The sequence below is a fragment of the Taudactylus pleione genome, unplaced genomic scaffold, assembly GCF_031769625.1.
Source record: "Taudactylus pleione unplaced genomic scaffold, aTauple2 ptg000129l, whole genome shotgun sequence".
Lineage (NCBI taxonomy): Eukaryota > Metazoa > Chordata > Amphibia > Anura > Myobatrachidae > Taudactylus > Taudactylus pleione.
The window spans coordinates 20,665,578-20,681,346 of NW_028284531.1; the positions used below are offsets into that span (position 1 = coordinate 20,665,578).

Sequence of the window (15,769 nt, forward strand, 5' to 3'; positions counted from 1 at the left end):
GGCAGGCTTGCTGGGACTTATAGGTTGCCTGCAAAGAACAATATAATTAACTATTCTATCACCATTATCCCTGCACCAACCGCCCAAGGCTGGATATTGATTTAGGGCATACTTGCCAACTCTCCCTCATTGTCAGGGAGACTCCCTGAAATAGCAGCAATCTCCCTGATTGCACCAAACTCCCATTATGAAGTTGTTATATTAAAAAAAACAGAGATATATACATTCAGATGGGATCATTAGTATCATTTCCCTGCATTAGTTAAAAGGCACAATGATCCCTATGGCTACATGCATTTCCTGAAAAGTATCAGTGTGTTTTCATCAACAAGTAGATCTGACTAACTGCTTTGGGGCTCATTTACAGTTGGATGTAAGTCAGTTTTATGGCACGCCTCTCAGATGTAGCAGTACATATCCACTTTACCACTGCGCACATAGGTGTTGCTTTCACAATCTCCCTGAAATGCTTATTCAAAAGTAGGCAAGTATGATTTGGGGGGAGAGAAGACACCACACATTTTTTAACAATATTGAACTATATCTATCCTTTTGAAGCCTGCCCAGATCACAGTGATCTGTGCAGTTTGTTACCTAAACTTGTCTGCCACAGGCAGGTCTGTTGTTTGGGCAGGTTTGTCAGCGGATTTCAAAACCCCACTTGATAAATTAGGGGTTTCTATTCTATCATTTCCATTGTCTAAAATATTGATGGTGCTTTCATATTCAATTCTATTCTATTCTGAAGTGTGCTCTCTGCGGTTTTGCAGTGGTTTTGGCCTTAGTAAATCGGTGGCTTGCAAATTTAGAAGCCACCGCTTAGTAAATTTGGCCCTACGTGTATAAATAGAACTGGAATTCAGTTCAAAGATGATCTAGATATGATTATCAACCAGAACCACAAGGCACAAAAGTAATGATGTAGGGTATCTATAAGGAGGACAGGGAGAAGAGCGGATTGTTACATATGAGATTCATATACGGAGATGGAGACGATTGTAGAAGAAGAAAGAGACGCCAGGCATATAGAGAAATACGACTGCACTGACAGAACATCCAGCTGATAAGGAATTTCGCCCAGCCCTTTCGGGAAAGCTGAGGAATTTTTCTGCAACAAGTTAAGAAAGAAAAATAAACGTTTGAGGGACCTTCTTTTTCTATTTCAGCACTCGGAAATATTACAACTAAAATAAAACAGAGCCAGGGAAAAGTTGCTGAACTTTAAACATTTTTCAAGTACCATCAAATAGAGAGGCAAAACAAGGCAGGGCGAATAAATATTTTACTCTAAAGAGCAGCAGAACTAGATCCAGCAAAACATCTGCCATAACAAACTGCAGGAAGAAAGCGTGAAACCTTAAACCTAGACTGTTGTGAACTGTCAGGAACTCTCTGTTGCCAGAGCCCTGCGGAGCACTGTGGGGCTTTTCGGAGCAAGCTGTGTGGAGACTGTGCCGTAGAACATACTCAGCCATGCCCATAGATTAATGCTCTTGCCTATATACGTGCTGTGTAAAATGCCTACAGGTGCTTGGTCCTGTCCTTGGAGTCTGCAAACACAACACATAATAGAACAGAAGCAAGTATCCTATTTCATAGACAGAATAATACTAAATAGCCCTGCAATTATGAATAAACATCTTAAACAAAGTATCTGAAACACTATATATCATGCTAGCAATTTGCTCCATAAATCTCTTAATGAGTTTGTCCGCTCCACTCATTGGAAAAAGAAATGTCACTGAATTAAGGGATATTTAAAGACAGATAAACTGTTGCCTTGCGGTAGTCTATCCAGTGCTACTACTTACTGCAGAAAAATAATATCTACAAGCAGAATAATGATAAAGAACAAGGCATATGTATCAATTATCGGGTTTTAGACCCGATAATTGTTATGTCTTATAGATGCTATTCACGGCAATAAGAAGTTAATATTCATTTGAATGTATCATAAAGGAAGGAAGCCAAATGTGTTAGAAGTGAAATAATGGAATTAGTGGTCACTTCTATATCGGGAACGCCGCAGGGCATCCAGAGCTTGGTAAATCTTCAGGCTTATAAGAAATAAAGATGCTAATAAACAGTGCGCTGTAAAGAAATAGTATATGCTGCCAGAAATTACACAAAGGGATGTACATCCACAACCCAAAGTGCAGTAAATTCTGCACTTCCTATTTCCCCATGTAAACCAATGGTCAGATAGGTAAATGAATACACTAAAAGAACCAAACAATTGTGAACAAACACCACACATGAAATAAGTTCACATTACATATAGTCCAGTTACAGTCCTTCTTTATAGGCCAGTCCACCTTGTTAGGAATTGTTCCACAGGTATGTGAAGCATCTTCTGATGAAGGACCTATTAAGGTCAGAAACTCGATGGCTATATGCTTTCCGTGGTATTTGTGGTTACAACTGCATGTCACCATTGGTAACTGGGGAGACACAGTCCGGACCTGTATCAGCATTTCCATATTTTTGGTTATCACTGCATGTCACCATTGGTAACTGGGGAGACACAGTCCGGACCTGTATCAGCATTTCCAGCCCTTATTTCCATCTGGGGGATCCAAAGAGGTGCTGCTTTGCCACAAAAGACTTGTGTTACATGCTGTGTTTACTCCTTGATCTTGTAAGTGTGATGTATCATTAAAATTTACCTTTTATCTTAAGGTTTTGCACTATCTTTTCTTTCTGTTCTTGTGCCCCCCCATTGTTTTTGCACGTGTTGCATATATGGGAGACACACCTGTTGTTTCAGGGCAAGGATATACATACCTGTGGAACAATTCCTAACAAGGTGGACTGACCTATAAAGAATGACTGTAACTGGGCTATGTGAAATCTTCAGGCTTCTCAGTCCCCATAGTAACCAGTGCGGGCTACAGCTGCTGCTGGGAATAGAGTAACCACGGCAGATATCAGAGATCTCTCTCTATCATAAATTGGGGCGATACCAAATATTTGCAGGTGTTTGAGGGATATGCCGCAAATATTGAGTGATAAATAAGCCCCCAAGAGAGAGAACCAGAGGAAACAGGAAATAATACAAATAAAACCTTTTTCCCTTGTGTAATTTTCTGCCCAAAAATAGACATCCTATTACAGTGCTGTGCAGTGGCGGATTTTGCCTAGGGGCCGCAGGACTGCAGCCCCCCCAGTAAAATCCCCCATCTCAGTGTAGTCAGTACAGTCCGTGACTGCACTGGCTACACTTTGACTGGCAGAGGCTTCCCACTGGAAGCGCTACCTGCCAGTCACATACACCACAAGCAGTCTCAGGGGGAGGTGCCAGTCCGGGCTGCTATTAGCAGAGAGCGGCTTCCAGTAGGAAGCTGCTTCTCTGCCTCTCCACCAGCCCTAACCGGATCCTTGGTGCTGCAGACGATGCAGCCCTTTGGAAGCCGGTGATATGCACATGCGCCGGTCCCGCCGCCTGTCAGATCGATTGCGCAGGTGCCGGGACCCAGCCAGGACAGTGTTTTCGGTGGCGGCAGCCCTCATCTAAGAGGGTAGGAGCAGCCGCTGGTGCTGTGTAGTGTAGAACAACCACTCATGACCTGACACATTGGGGTCAATTCAATAAGATGCGCGTTTGCTAAAGTGAATTTGCATAAAAAATGTTGCATACATCAATGGCAACGTACGCACTTGATAAATGTGAGATTCAATTAAAAATGCCGACTTGTGCGACCTGGAAAAAGTACATGAAAAAGTGGAGAACTCATCCTGGACCCCCGAAAAGTGGTAAATGAGATTGCAGGACCATAAAGAAGGCTGTAAGTGGCCCCAAGGAATGTACTGGAGGTTCTTAACAGGTGTCCAATGGCTGATTTTGCACTTTTTATTAATGGTGGAAACATGATAGCCAGCAAGTGTTTTTCAGCAAATTTAAGTCTTTACAGTATATCTGGGGTACAGAAAAATGCCTGTAAAGTGATTTTCATTATTTTTATGCAAGTTTGTAAAAAGTTTGAAAAACACCATTATCTGCTTTTGACAAGTTCAAAAACCCCTTTCCCATCCATACACCTCCACATACCTGTCATACATCATTTACACCTCCACATCATATATCATTTACACCTCCACATATCTGTCATATATCATTATACCCATTATTGAGCTTTATAGAGAAATTCTCCTAAAACTGCCATGTCTGTATTGGCCAAATGATGCTTTTGAAACCCCTCCAAGTGCAGGATTATTCACTGGGAGGGGTGTACCAGAGGTTCTGCACTGTGGGGGTCATTCAGACCCGCTCGCGAGCGCAGGACGCTCGCAAGCGGTTCGATGTTACCCAAATGCGCATGCGCACGACGGAGGGAGCTCCGTCGTGCGCATGCGCGAGACCCAGCGAGCGACGGGCTCTCCATCGCTCTGGGTCTCGCACCAAAGGGGGCGTGCTGTCGATGTTGATTGACAGCAGCACGCCCCCTTTGGTGGGCGTGCCTGCCAGACGGAGGCGTTCCCATGGGAACGCCTACTGTCTGAAGCCGGCCCCACTGACATCACTAGTGATGTCAGTGGGAGTGATTTTGGCTCTGATAGAGCCAAAATCACTCCAGGGCTTGCGGCAGCGAGTCCCTACCGCAGGGTCTCCGTCGCAAGCCCAATGGTCGCGATGGTCAAGACCATCGCGACCATCATCATGGTCATCATCATGGTCACCCACAGCTATGCGAGCGGCCAGGAGGCCGCTCCATTTTCATGGAGGAGGGCCCTGATTCAGAGCGAGCGCTCTGGTCAGAGCATTCGGCTCTGAATCAGGCCCAGTGTTCCAACATTTTTACGTAAATGAAGATTGTCCCTACCTTTTCACCTGCTCAGGGGGGTGCGCAAAACAAAATGTGACTTTAGGCCTGATTCAGAGGTGAACGTAAGTAAAACACTGGGCGCAACCGCCCAATGTTTTACTTCTGTGCATGCGTCCAAGACGTACCAATGGTTACCACTGTCGGACGCAGATCAGAACTGCATGGAAATTCATGCAGTTCCGATAGGCATTCCTGGACAGTGATAGGGTGTGGGGTTCGAGTCGATGGGCATATCGGGGGCATGCTGGTGTCAGGGACTGCATCAGGTGACACAGTTTCTTTGACCCAGGGAGCCAAATACTGTCAGACAATCTGAGCAGCATTAGGGTTGCTCAGAAGATCGATGGTGCAGCCGATGTCAGCTCGATGGTGAGCCTTTGTGCAGACCACGGTGGATTAGAGCTGCAGCCGGTGGGTGTCTCAATAAGCATCTTATCAGCTATACCATTAGCATAATTTGGCAGTAGCATTCGCAGCTGCAGGTGCTTAGCGTCCACCTCTGTATCAGGCCTGTGCTGGGAAAACGCAAATGAGTTTGGGTGAATGTACCGTGAAAACAGCTCGCAGGACACAACTCACTCCTAACTGAGGGCCTGATTTAGAGCCGGACGCTATTTGCGCTCGCTCATTCAGAAAAAGGGGCCGGCTATTTAAATTGAGCGCTCGCTCTTTGCGGTCTGTTGACGCCTCTATGTCTGAGCGAGCGAACGAAACATGCACTCGCTATTTTGTAAAGACGCCCCCTGGCCGCTCGCATCCTACGTCATCTCCGCTATTTATTTGATTAATCGAGTACATCGAAAGGCGTCTGAACTGCTCGCAGTGCTTGTGGTTGGATTTTCCCACCGCAATCAAGCGAACAGTTCAGGCTAAGAAACAACCAAGTGACATGGTCGATGACGCTGCTTTGTTAATTATGCACACCCTTAAAACGCCCGTTTTGACCGTTTGGCACGCCTGCGTTCGGATCACCACTCCCCGTTTTCAAGCACCTTCCCCTGTTACCACCCACAAACGCCTCATCCTGTCACTCAAATTAGCAGGCACTCGCTATTTTGCGAGCGCTCGATTACCGACCGCAATGACTGGATGGCGCATGCGCATTACGACCCATACGCATGCGCAGTTGTGCGAACATCGCTCGGAGCGAACGAGCGGCCGCTTACGAGCTCTGAATCAGGCTCTGAATTTACACCATTATGTCACATACAAATATTCAGGTGAGCACTCCAATTCAACCCCTCTACTTAAAACAAATATATTGCTATAGAAAATATTTACATTTAAGGAAAAATCTAAGCTTGAATGCACCTAAATCAGAATATTAAGCCACAAACACATGGTTTAATTGTTCTTAAGAAGCTGTAATTCACAGAGGAACAACATTTTCTCCACTTTGGTCAGTGTTTCACTAGAGGTGTGTTTGACTTACTAAGGATATTTTATTGAAGAGATTGTCTGTGGTACACATGCATTGGCTCTTTACTGATTACATACAGTTACTACAGCAATTTGATTAGTGCTTACTTACTCTCTTAACATTCTTTAGGCATAAAGGAGGTAAATTATAGAGTGTGAATACTGGTGTGGAGTGCAAAATCATTTTTGTTAGTGTCATGCCGTAATGTGGGCAAGTGTGCTTAGATTTCCACTAACGCACATAGGTGTCATTCCAGTGACATAAATAATCTGTAGCGTCTGTCAGTACTGAATCCTGTGGGAGAGCATTCCACAGTTTCACTGCTCTAACCATAAAAAACCTTTGTACAGATGCAGATTACATTATCAAATTAAGGGTCTGATTCAGAGTCGCACGCAATGCCGATGTTGGCAGAGATGAGCGACTCTTTGCTGCTGCGCATGCGCAATAATCCCTAAAAACTCCAATGGTGCATGTGTTATACATAGTGTATGCACAATGGCTTTGTTTTGCGATTGAGATGCACGTTATCAGATATGTGATGGTAAATAGTGGGCGTGCCTGGGCGATGACAGGGAGGTGGCTAACCAGAGGCACGGAGATGGGCTGTCTTATGGGTGTGATGCAGGAGTGCTTGCACACTCAGGCGATCAGTCACTCATTTTGGAGGCCATACTGGTAAATCTGCACCTGTCATAGGGCTTGAGCAAGATTCGATGGTGCGACCGATGGTGTCATCTAAAGATGTAGCAGACGGTATTATAGCATGTACAGACGCTGAAATTGGGGTCTCAGGGTCTCATTCAGACCCGTTCGCGAGCGCAGGACGCTCGCAAGCGGGTCGATGTTACCCCAATGAGCTCCGTCGTGCGCATGCATGAGACCCGGATAGCGACAGCACCAAAGGGGGCGTGCTGTCGATGGTGACTGACAGCACGCCCCCTTTGGTGGGCGTGCCGGGGGCATGGCTGCCAGATGGAGGCGCCAGATGGAGGCACCTACCGTCTGGGTCCGGCCCCACTGATAGAGCCAAAATCACTCCAGGGCTTGCTGCAGCGAGACCCTACCGCAGGGTCTCGTCACAAGCCCCATGGCCGCGATGGTCTTGACCATCGCGACCATCATCATGGATGCTCGCATAAGCTGTCGGTGGTAACCCACAGCTATGCGAGCGTCCAAAAGGCCGCTCCACATTTAAATAGGACGGCCCTGATTCAGAGCGAGCGCTCTAGTCAGTGCGTCCGGCTCTGAATCAGGCCCTCAGTCCTTGTACATTCTTACGCACGGATGTGCACCAGGGAAGAACTTTGTATCAGCATTTGCATAAAGTCGCAGACAGGCGACCGCCAATAGACGTGGCTACAGAGTCCAGGTTTAGAATAATGCAATTTAACACTGTGACAATTTCTCCCTTAAACATTTTTCTGTAGGGTAAGTAAATACTGTATAGGTCAAACAGTCTTCACTCACAATGGAGAGCCTCTATATCCCTTATTAGATTCCATCACTTAAATTTCATTAATTACTTTGAAATAAGAGTAACAATAGATATAATTGTAAAACGTAAGGATAAATGTAGGTAAGAATATCAAATAGCACAAATATTTTTCAGATGAAAACTAGTGTCTATTTGATCAGTATAAGTGATTCATTGGCCTATTCATCAACACTAAAATAAAAATGTCAAGTATTTTTTCTTAATTACCGTTATTTTAGTATTCATTAACACAGAGAATTACCGCAGCTGTAATCAGTGCTGCATATGCGCTACATTTGTGAATGTAACAGTGCATGCACAGCACTGACTACAGCTGCGGTAAGTTAGGGCAGAAAGGGAAAAGTATCTATTTTCTGAAAAGCTGTCATCGCAAAAATGACAGCTTTTCGGAATAGATACTTATGGGGAGGAGGAATGATGAAATCCTACGGTACTTAGGTAAAACTCCATGCGAGTTCTATAGCTAATTAACTCAATTGATTATTTTAGTGTTGATGAATAGGCCCCATAATTCCTTCATTGGATCCAAACCACAGACATGTCTTTGTAACTTGGATGGCACTTATTTGTTTTAACTAAAATGTATCACTGAGTTCCATAGGGAATAAGGCGGATATTTAACTAGAAAATATGGAAGGAGTGCTTGTTTGAATAACCACACTAAGGGCCTGATTCAGACCCACTCGCGAGCGGCTGTCCGCTCGCAAGTGGGTCGATGTTATGGACTGAGCATGCGCACGACGGAGGGAGCTCCGTCGTGCGCATGCGCCAGACGCGACGAGCGAAGGAAAGTCCTTCGCTCGTTGTGTCCGATCAAAGGGGGCGTGTTGTCAATGTTGATTGACAGCACGCCCCCTTTGGTGGGCGTGCCTCCCTGACGGGGGCGTTCCCACGGGAACGCCTCCCGTCAGAAGCCGGCCCACTGACATCACTAGTGATGTCAGTGGGAGTGATTTTGGCTCTGATAGAGCCAAAATCACTCCGGAGCTTGCGGTTGAAAACCTCAACCGCAGGCTCCGGCTCGCAATTTTGATGGTCGCAATGGTCACGACCATCGCGGCCATCACAATGCACGCTCGTATAGCCTGTGGGTGGTGACCCACAGCTATACGAGCGTCCAGGAGGACGCTCCATTTTCATGGAGCCCGGCCCTCATTCAGAGCGTGCGCTCTGCTCAGAGCGTACGGCTCTGAATGAGGGCCTAAGGACGGAGAGATTACTCTGCTAAAGCTCCTTTCATTATCCCACCTACAGTTATTTACCGCTTATTGCATCCTTAAGCCCGGCCAGGAAGAATTGCAGAGCGGCTGCCCCAGCGCTTAATATGCGGACACGCTAGTGGATCCCTGGGATTGTACTGTTTACCGCACAGTCCAGCTGTCACATTTCATCGAGCGGCTGGTCCGTGACAAGCCTGCGCTCCCGCTGACGAGCAGTCGCAAGCCCTCACATGTGGAACACAGACCAGTGAGCATCTTGTGCAGCTTACAAACCCTAATCATTTCAGTGTATGTTTGTACATACGGCACCCAGTCAAAGGACTTAGCCCAATATTGAGGTAACAACACATCCCAGAGGCACAGATGGTTTAAACCAGGACATATCCACTTATTTCTTCATATGTGGCAGCTAAAAAGGGCATTGTATTAATATGCCCATATAGGAACTGGCATTTCAATAAGTGGGAGATCAATTGGAATACACAAATCAGAATAATCCCTTTCTCGGGTGGAACTATACAAGCCAATGTTATATGAATCCTTGATTTACTGTTCTGATCCAACATACTCTTTTTTGGAAAAAGATTGGGAATCAATTTATTGAGTTTAGAGCTTGAGCAGATATTGCACTATATTTTATTGTTTTTTTGCATTGTATTTAATATGCTAACAGTGTTATTAAATAATTGGTTTTAAACATAAGTGTGGTTATTCAAACAAGCGCTCCTTCCATATTTTCTAGATTTCCCCTTTTAGTAGAAAGCAGATTTTGCTGGTGGAGCTGCCAGTTTGAAACCAGTTTATATTGACTGATTGAGGGGCGCACTTGTCTTTTTCTTTTTTGGATATTTATAACTACATTATTTCATTGGTAGTAAATAATATTATGATATCAGCCATTGTACGTATATTCTACTAATAGGACATACCGGTCATGGAATTCTCTGAAGTGCATAATTGCTCTCTGAGCTTCTCAATGTCATCCGGGTGCGTCTGCTCATATAGCGTGCTCCCAAACCATTCTGACTGAGACTGGTTTAATACAGGAGTGACTGAGTCTGACACGTAGATCACTCTCCCAGTTTCTGCTGCCACGACAAATAGAAATCCATCAGCAGCCTCCAGTATAAGATGCTTCAGCTCCTGATCAGAGGAAAACAGGAGAAGTAAGGACCATAGTAGTGTTTGTTCATTTGAGTAAAAAATGTAGTTTTTATATAACAGTAGAGTCAAATCGCAAGTAAGACACTATCCTACGTAAAGAAAAACCTTATAAAATGTATTCACAATGTAGATTCTACAGTGTAAAAGCATAAAGCAGCTATTACCCACTTCCCTCTTTTTATATCAGGTTATTAGGCTATAAAATATATGCTACTTGTACTAGACACATGTACCATATATGTAAGAAAAACAAATGAAGCCTGCAAACCAGGAGCAGTGACATAACAAAATTAATAAACGGTTAAAAGCATTGACATTGTCTAATTCAGGAAAAAAATACTAAATGTTTAGGGCTTGGCAGGATTTCCCAAACTTGGTCTTCAAGACACCCTAACAGTCCAGGTTTTAAGAATATCCATGCTTGAGCACAGATGGTTAAAACAAACTAAGCTACTAATTAAATCACCTGTACTTAAGCATGGATATCCTTAAACCAGGACTGTTAGGGTGCCCTGAGGACTAAGTTTTGGAAACTCTGGGTGTTATGTAATAACAAATGCACTAAGGGAAAAATTAAGATAAAGCTTTCAACTGTAATAATGATAAAATAGCACTGTGTGGTATACTGCTACAGTGTTACTTAACTGGGCACATGTCTCAAAAAGACATGTTTAAAGGAAGTGTTTTGACTATGTATACCACTTTCCTTCTCCACCACTATTCAGTGTAACTAAATCATGTTTTGTAATTGCCATCTTTTCTTCCTCTACTGTACTTCTAACTTTTTAACTCTCGTCTCTTCCAGAGTCCCAGTTATTATTCTCTCTACACAATCGCCCTTGCTGGAGTGCACATAGTTCTAATAGCCTTCAGAGCAGCAGCACCTGTTCTGTTAAGAAGGAGGGTTTATAAGCTCCGTCCGTAGATTTATTTCCTGTCCCTCTCATGGATTTCATGTGGGACACAGCCATGCGCAGGATGGTGAGCTTGTCAGGTTTGCGTGCGAGGGCACTGCAGGTGGGAACCATGTCGGACAGCTCTGTGATGTATTGAGTCATCTTATTCCTCCGACGTCTTTCAATTTCACTGTGATTCTCTCTGAAAGCAGAATCAGAGCAGGAGAAAAAAACGGAAGAGTATAAGAATCAGCACCAAGCAGAGCCGTCCAGGGACACGGTCCCCGCAACCCAACGAACACACACGTGTGAGAGGCTGGAGATGATGTGTGCACACAAGAGTCTTTGTCAGTGTCTGTTCAGCTTCCAAATTACTTTCCATACTTTTTCAATGGCATCGGGTCTTGTTAATGGTTTGGTTCTCCTTTGCTTGGTCAACATCTGATTAGCTTTTTTTTCCTTTTAGGTTTTGTTTCAAATGGTAGGAATGCTTGTTTATTTTATGGAATTTGCTGCTGGGCTGCAAGTGTATTAAACTGCAGGACTCTCCAGCAGTAAATAGACAGATGTGTGTAAATCAAAGTTAACTTATAACTTCACTGGAAGGTTAAAAGTCATTGCACAGTCACTGTGCGGAAAATCAGTTTTTTATTTTTAATCCTTTTGCTTCCAGGAGGCCTGAAACCAATTCAATGGAAGCAAATATTTTCTTCATTGGCTGCAAACAGCATCCATGTAATCATTTCTACATTTCTGAGTTATTTATTGAAATAATAATACGTGTTCCAGATCACGGAGCCACCAAGACCAAATAAATGAAACAAAAAAAATAAATTAATTTATAATTTACTGAGTGGAATAACTGATTAAGATTTGGTTTGTCAGCTGAAAAAACACTGGCGACTGTTTTTTATCGTGTACTGTGTAACAGGCATTCCTGAGTGCCATACATGTCAGCAAGATACATTGTATGTTAGTGTGCCCCGTCAAACTTAGTGTGACACACAAACACACGTACTGCTCAGTGTATTGCACTCACGGAATATTGAGAGAAACATAGATTCATAATACATTGAGAATGGTTCCCTAAGGCACTTGCGTAGCAAAAAAACTCAACTATTTATTTGCTGATGTCATTTAATTTTATCTGCTGTCTTCTGTACAACACCAGTACTGCCAAACTGGGACAAAACTGAAGCAAACGAACAAACCTCTCCTTTAACCGATAGCTCAGCACGGCCCTGCACCATTTAGGTGGGATGTTGTCTTGACCAAATAAGAGAGAAAGGTGCAGCACTTTGAAAAGAAATTACCTGGGATCTTCATGAATAGGAACTTACAATCTTAATGACAACACAAAAAGAGACATCAGCGAAATAGGACACATACAGAGATAGAAGATAAAGCAAACATTTATTTAATCGAATTGTGGAGTATATCAAAAGCACACAAGCCACTGTTGGATGCCAATAAACATCTTTTATCTAGAGTCCTAGGGGTACATTTACTAAAGTGAGAGATTTTAGAAGTGGAGAAATTGCCCATAGCAACTAATCAGCTTTCACTTTACATTTAACTAGCACCTGCTAGAAGATAATAGCTAGAATATGATTGCTTGCTATGGGCAACATCTCCACTTCTAAAAACTATCACTTTAGTAAATACACCCCCTAGAACAGGGATGGGGAACCTCAGGCCTGGGGGCCGTATAAGGCCCCCGGAATCATTTTGTCTGGCCCTCAGAGCTTTTTTCTGGTAGCCTCAACTGGCTTACAGGGTACTTAGAATGGCATCCTGCAGCCAGAATCTATTCAGTAGTGCCACCTGGAGCGTCATTAGGAAGCTTCAGATGGTCACACCGCTGCCCTTACAGCTCCCCAGAGCATCTTCAGGATGCCCTGGGGATTGCTGTAATCACTAGCGATTGTGGCCTCGCCCCATGTAGCATCACACTCAGGAGGCGTGGCCTGTGAATAATGTTATATATATCAAAATGGCCCTCGGCAGAAAAAAGGTTCCCCACCCCTGCCCGAGAATCATTGCTTGAGCAATTACACTTTGTTTTTCTATTATCTGAGACTTGTATGTTGTTTGATATACTTTACTTTGTTTACATATTGTGCAACATGTTTTCTTTCTATTTTCTTGTACCACAGCAGGGGAGATACAGCAAATGTTTGGCTTTGTAAAGATTTTGATTAAAGAAATATTTATATTGGTATACACAAACTCTCTTGCTGACACTGTTTGTACAAGCCAGCAGGTGAATGCTTATTAATCCAAATGTGTCCTCTTCCCGCACTGCGCTGTCCTATACTGTGTTAGACCTGAGCCACGTGAATGATTGAAGCCAAGAGGTGGTCTTTGTGACCGTGATTTGCTCATGACTGTAGGTGAAGGGTGGTTTGGTGCAGTGTTAGAAGAGAGCAGTGTATACACAGCTGGAGGATTTCAACACTAACAATCCATCAGTGCAGATAAGGAGCCACTTTACTTTCCACCTTAAAGGAGAACTTATGACATATAATATATGAGTGAACTTGTCCATGTGCTTACCTCTTATAAACTTAGGAGCATACTGTAAAAATACCTTTTGCTGTGGTGAAGGTTTTCCATCTGTTGCCCCAGAAACCATTATGGTGGTTTTTTTTTTCAGATCTTCTAGATGTTAGGTAATACATACATACATATCATGCGTGTAAAGCAATTGTTTACCCAGTCCTGCTTTAGGCAGCACAGGGTAAAAAATTGCTATGATCCTTTTAGCTTTAGAGGAGTTCCTATACCCATTCAGAGGGATAAGGCATTTCTGAGTGCGCATGACCTCATCGCTCTTGAAAGCTGCAGTGCAAGACCTGACTTATACCCCTTTTACACCAGAGCAAAAACCTGGGTTTTTGCTGGGTCTACCCGGGTCGCAGCTCAGTGCAAAAGGGTCCCTGAAAAATATCCTAGGTCAAGTGACCCAGCAATCCAACCCAGGTAGCTACCAGGGTTGGACCCAGGATGGACCCGGGTAATGGTGCAGTGTAAATGGCACGACCCAGGTTATCCAACCTGGGTCATGCCTAAAATGAGCTGATTGGTGGTTGTGGAGCATTCACTCCCACTTTTTATGACCTCGCAGGTTTAGCAGGGCAGACCTGAGTTCAGTGTGAACAGGGCTGACCTGGGAGTAACCCAAATCGAAGGTGCAGTGTAAATGGGTCTGACCTGGGTCTGACCAGGGTTGGAACCATGTCCAAAAAGCCAGGTCGGACCTGGGTTTTTGGTGGAAAAGAGGTATAAGTGTGCTCAAGAGAAGTCAGTGCTCCAGCATGCAAAGCATGTTATGCCAATCAGTGGTGAGGTGTAGGGAAGGCGGGTCAACTAAATAAATCGTACAAACAGTTGTCAATGGCCCCATGGAAGTCACTGACTTAATAGGATTAACATTTTGCAAAATGCTAATAAAATAAAAAAAAGAAATAAGGGTGGTCATAAAGGGGTTCATTTACATATGCATCTGATGTTTTGCTTAAGAAAAGATATACAAAAATAAACGTGCATACATTTATATATACATTTTTGTGTATCAGTGTTCTCCCCAGGGCCTTTTTCATAGGTGCACCACTTGGCATTTTTACCAAAACACCTGGTTGTCAATCTGTTCCAATGTCCATAACCGACAGCTGGGGAGCGTAGCAGCAGGTACCAGTTGTTACTACTTATTAGAACCCTCCCACTCTCCCCGTTCATCCCACTCCTCAGGGATAGATGTACTAAGCCTTGGAGAGAGAAAAAGTGGAGAGAGATAAAGTACCAACCAGTCAGCTCCTAACTGTCATTTTACAATCTGTATTTGAAAAATGACAGGAGCTGATTGGCTGGTACTTTCTCTCTCTCCAAGGCTTAGTACATCTACCCCTCAATCCCTCCAACTAACTATTTATCCCACTCCTCATTAAGTTCCTCCTACTCAGTGTGACATAGCATTTAGGGATGGTTCCATTCCTAATTACCGTCAATGGCACAAAACAATATAGTATGAACCATCAATGGTTGGCAATACCCTCGATGGCCACTGCTGCTACAGGGTACGGCAGGCTGTGGGCCAATCAGCAAAATGGGCAGGCTTAATGGGCCTTCGGTGGCCGGGTTAAGCTCTGTGCTGTTGGTAACAAAGAAAAAGCCCATGGGTTCCCAGTCTGCCATTGATGGCAGAGAACCATTGGATCTCTGCCTTCGATGGTGAAACCATCGACAGTTAACCATTGATTGTTATTAACTATTGATGGCCATCACTAATAGCATTAGAGCAGTGGGTAGCGTGGCAGGAACACTGATGTGCAGACAGTCATAGTGCAGACGTTCTTTCCATACCTCATCTTAAGAACTTCTTAGTGCTTCAAGTGCAAATACAGCTTACATCAGTGGAGGCACGCTATTACTCAGTCCTTTCACGTTTTCTGTACATTGTTCCTCAACATACATGGTGACTCACTATTCAAATTAATTAGGGACTGGTGAGGCACTGTATGAAAGCCTTCTGAAGAGTGGAGAAGTTGACCATATCGACCAATCGGCTTCTGCGTATCATTTTATAGATTGTACTTGATAAATGTTAGCTAAAAGGTGATTGGTTGCTATGGGTAACTTATCCACTTTTTAAAAGGTTTGATACATTCGCTCCTAAGCTTTAGTTTGGCTGACACAGAGTGGAAGCAGGGAGAACAAAATAAAACCTCATCTACACCACTGTGTGACAC

General features: G+C 43.9%; 1 protein-coding gene across 4 annotated transcripts in view; it reads right to left on the bottom strand.

The window, feature by feature from the left end:
• Nucleotides 1-15,769, bottom strand: part of ARNT2 (aryl hydrocarbon receptor nuclear translocator 2) — a 122,670-nt gene that overhangs the window by 67,537 nt on the left and 39,364 nt on the right. For all 4 annotated transcript variants that reach the window (XM_088472947.1, XM_088472949.1, XM_088472946.1 and 1 more), the window contains 2 exons: nucleotides 11,010-11,223; nucleotides 9,891-10,104 (listed from right to left, as the gene is read on the bottom strand). In XM_088472947.1, coding sequence (XP_088329073.1) covers nucleotides 9,891-10,104; nucleotides 11,010-11,223 — 428 coding nt within the window. The remainder of the gene's footprint in view (nucleotides 1-9,890; nucleotides 10,105-11,009; nucleotides 11,224-15,769) is intronic.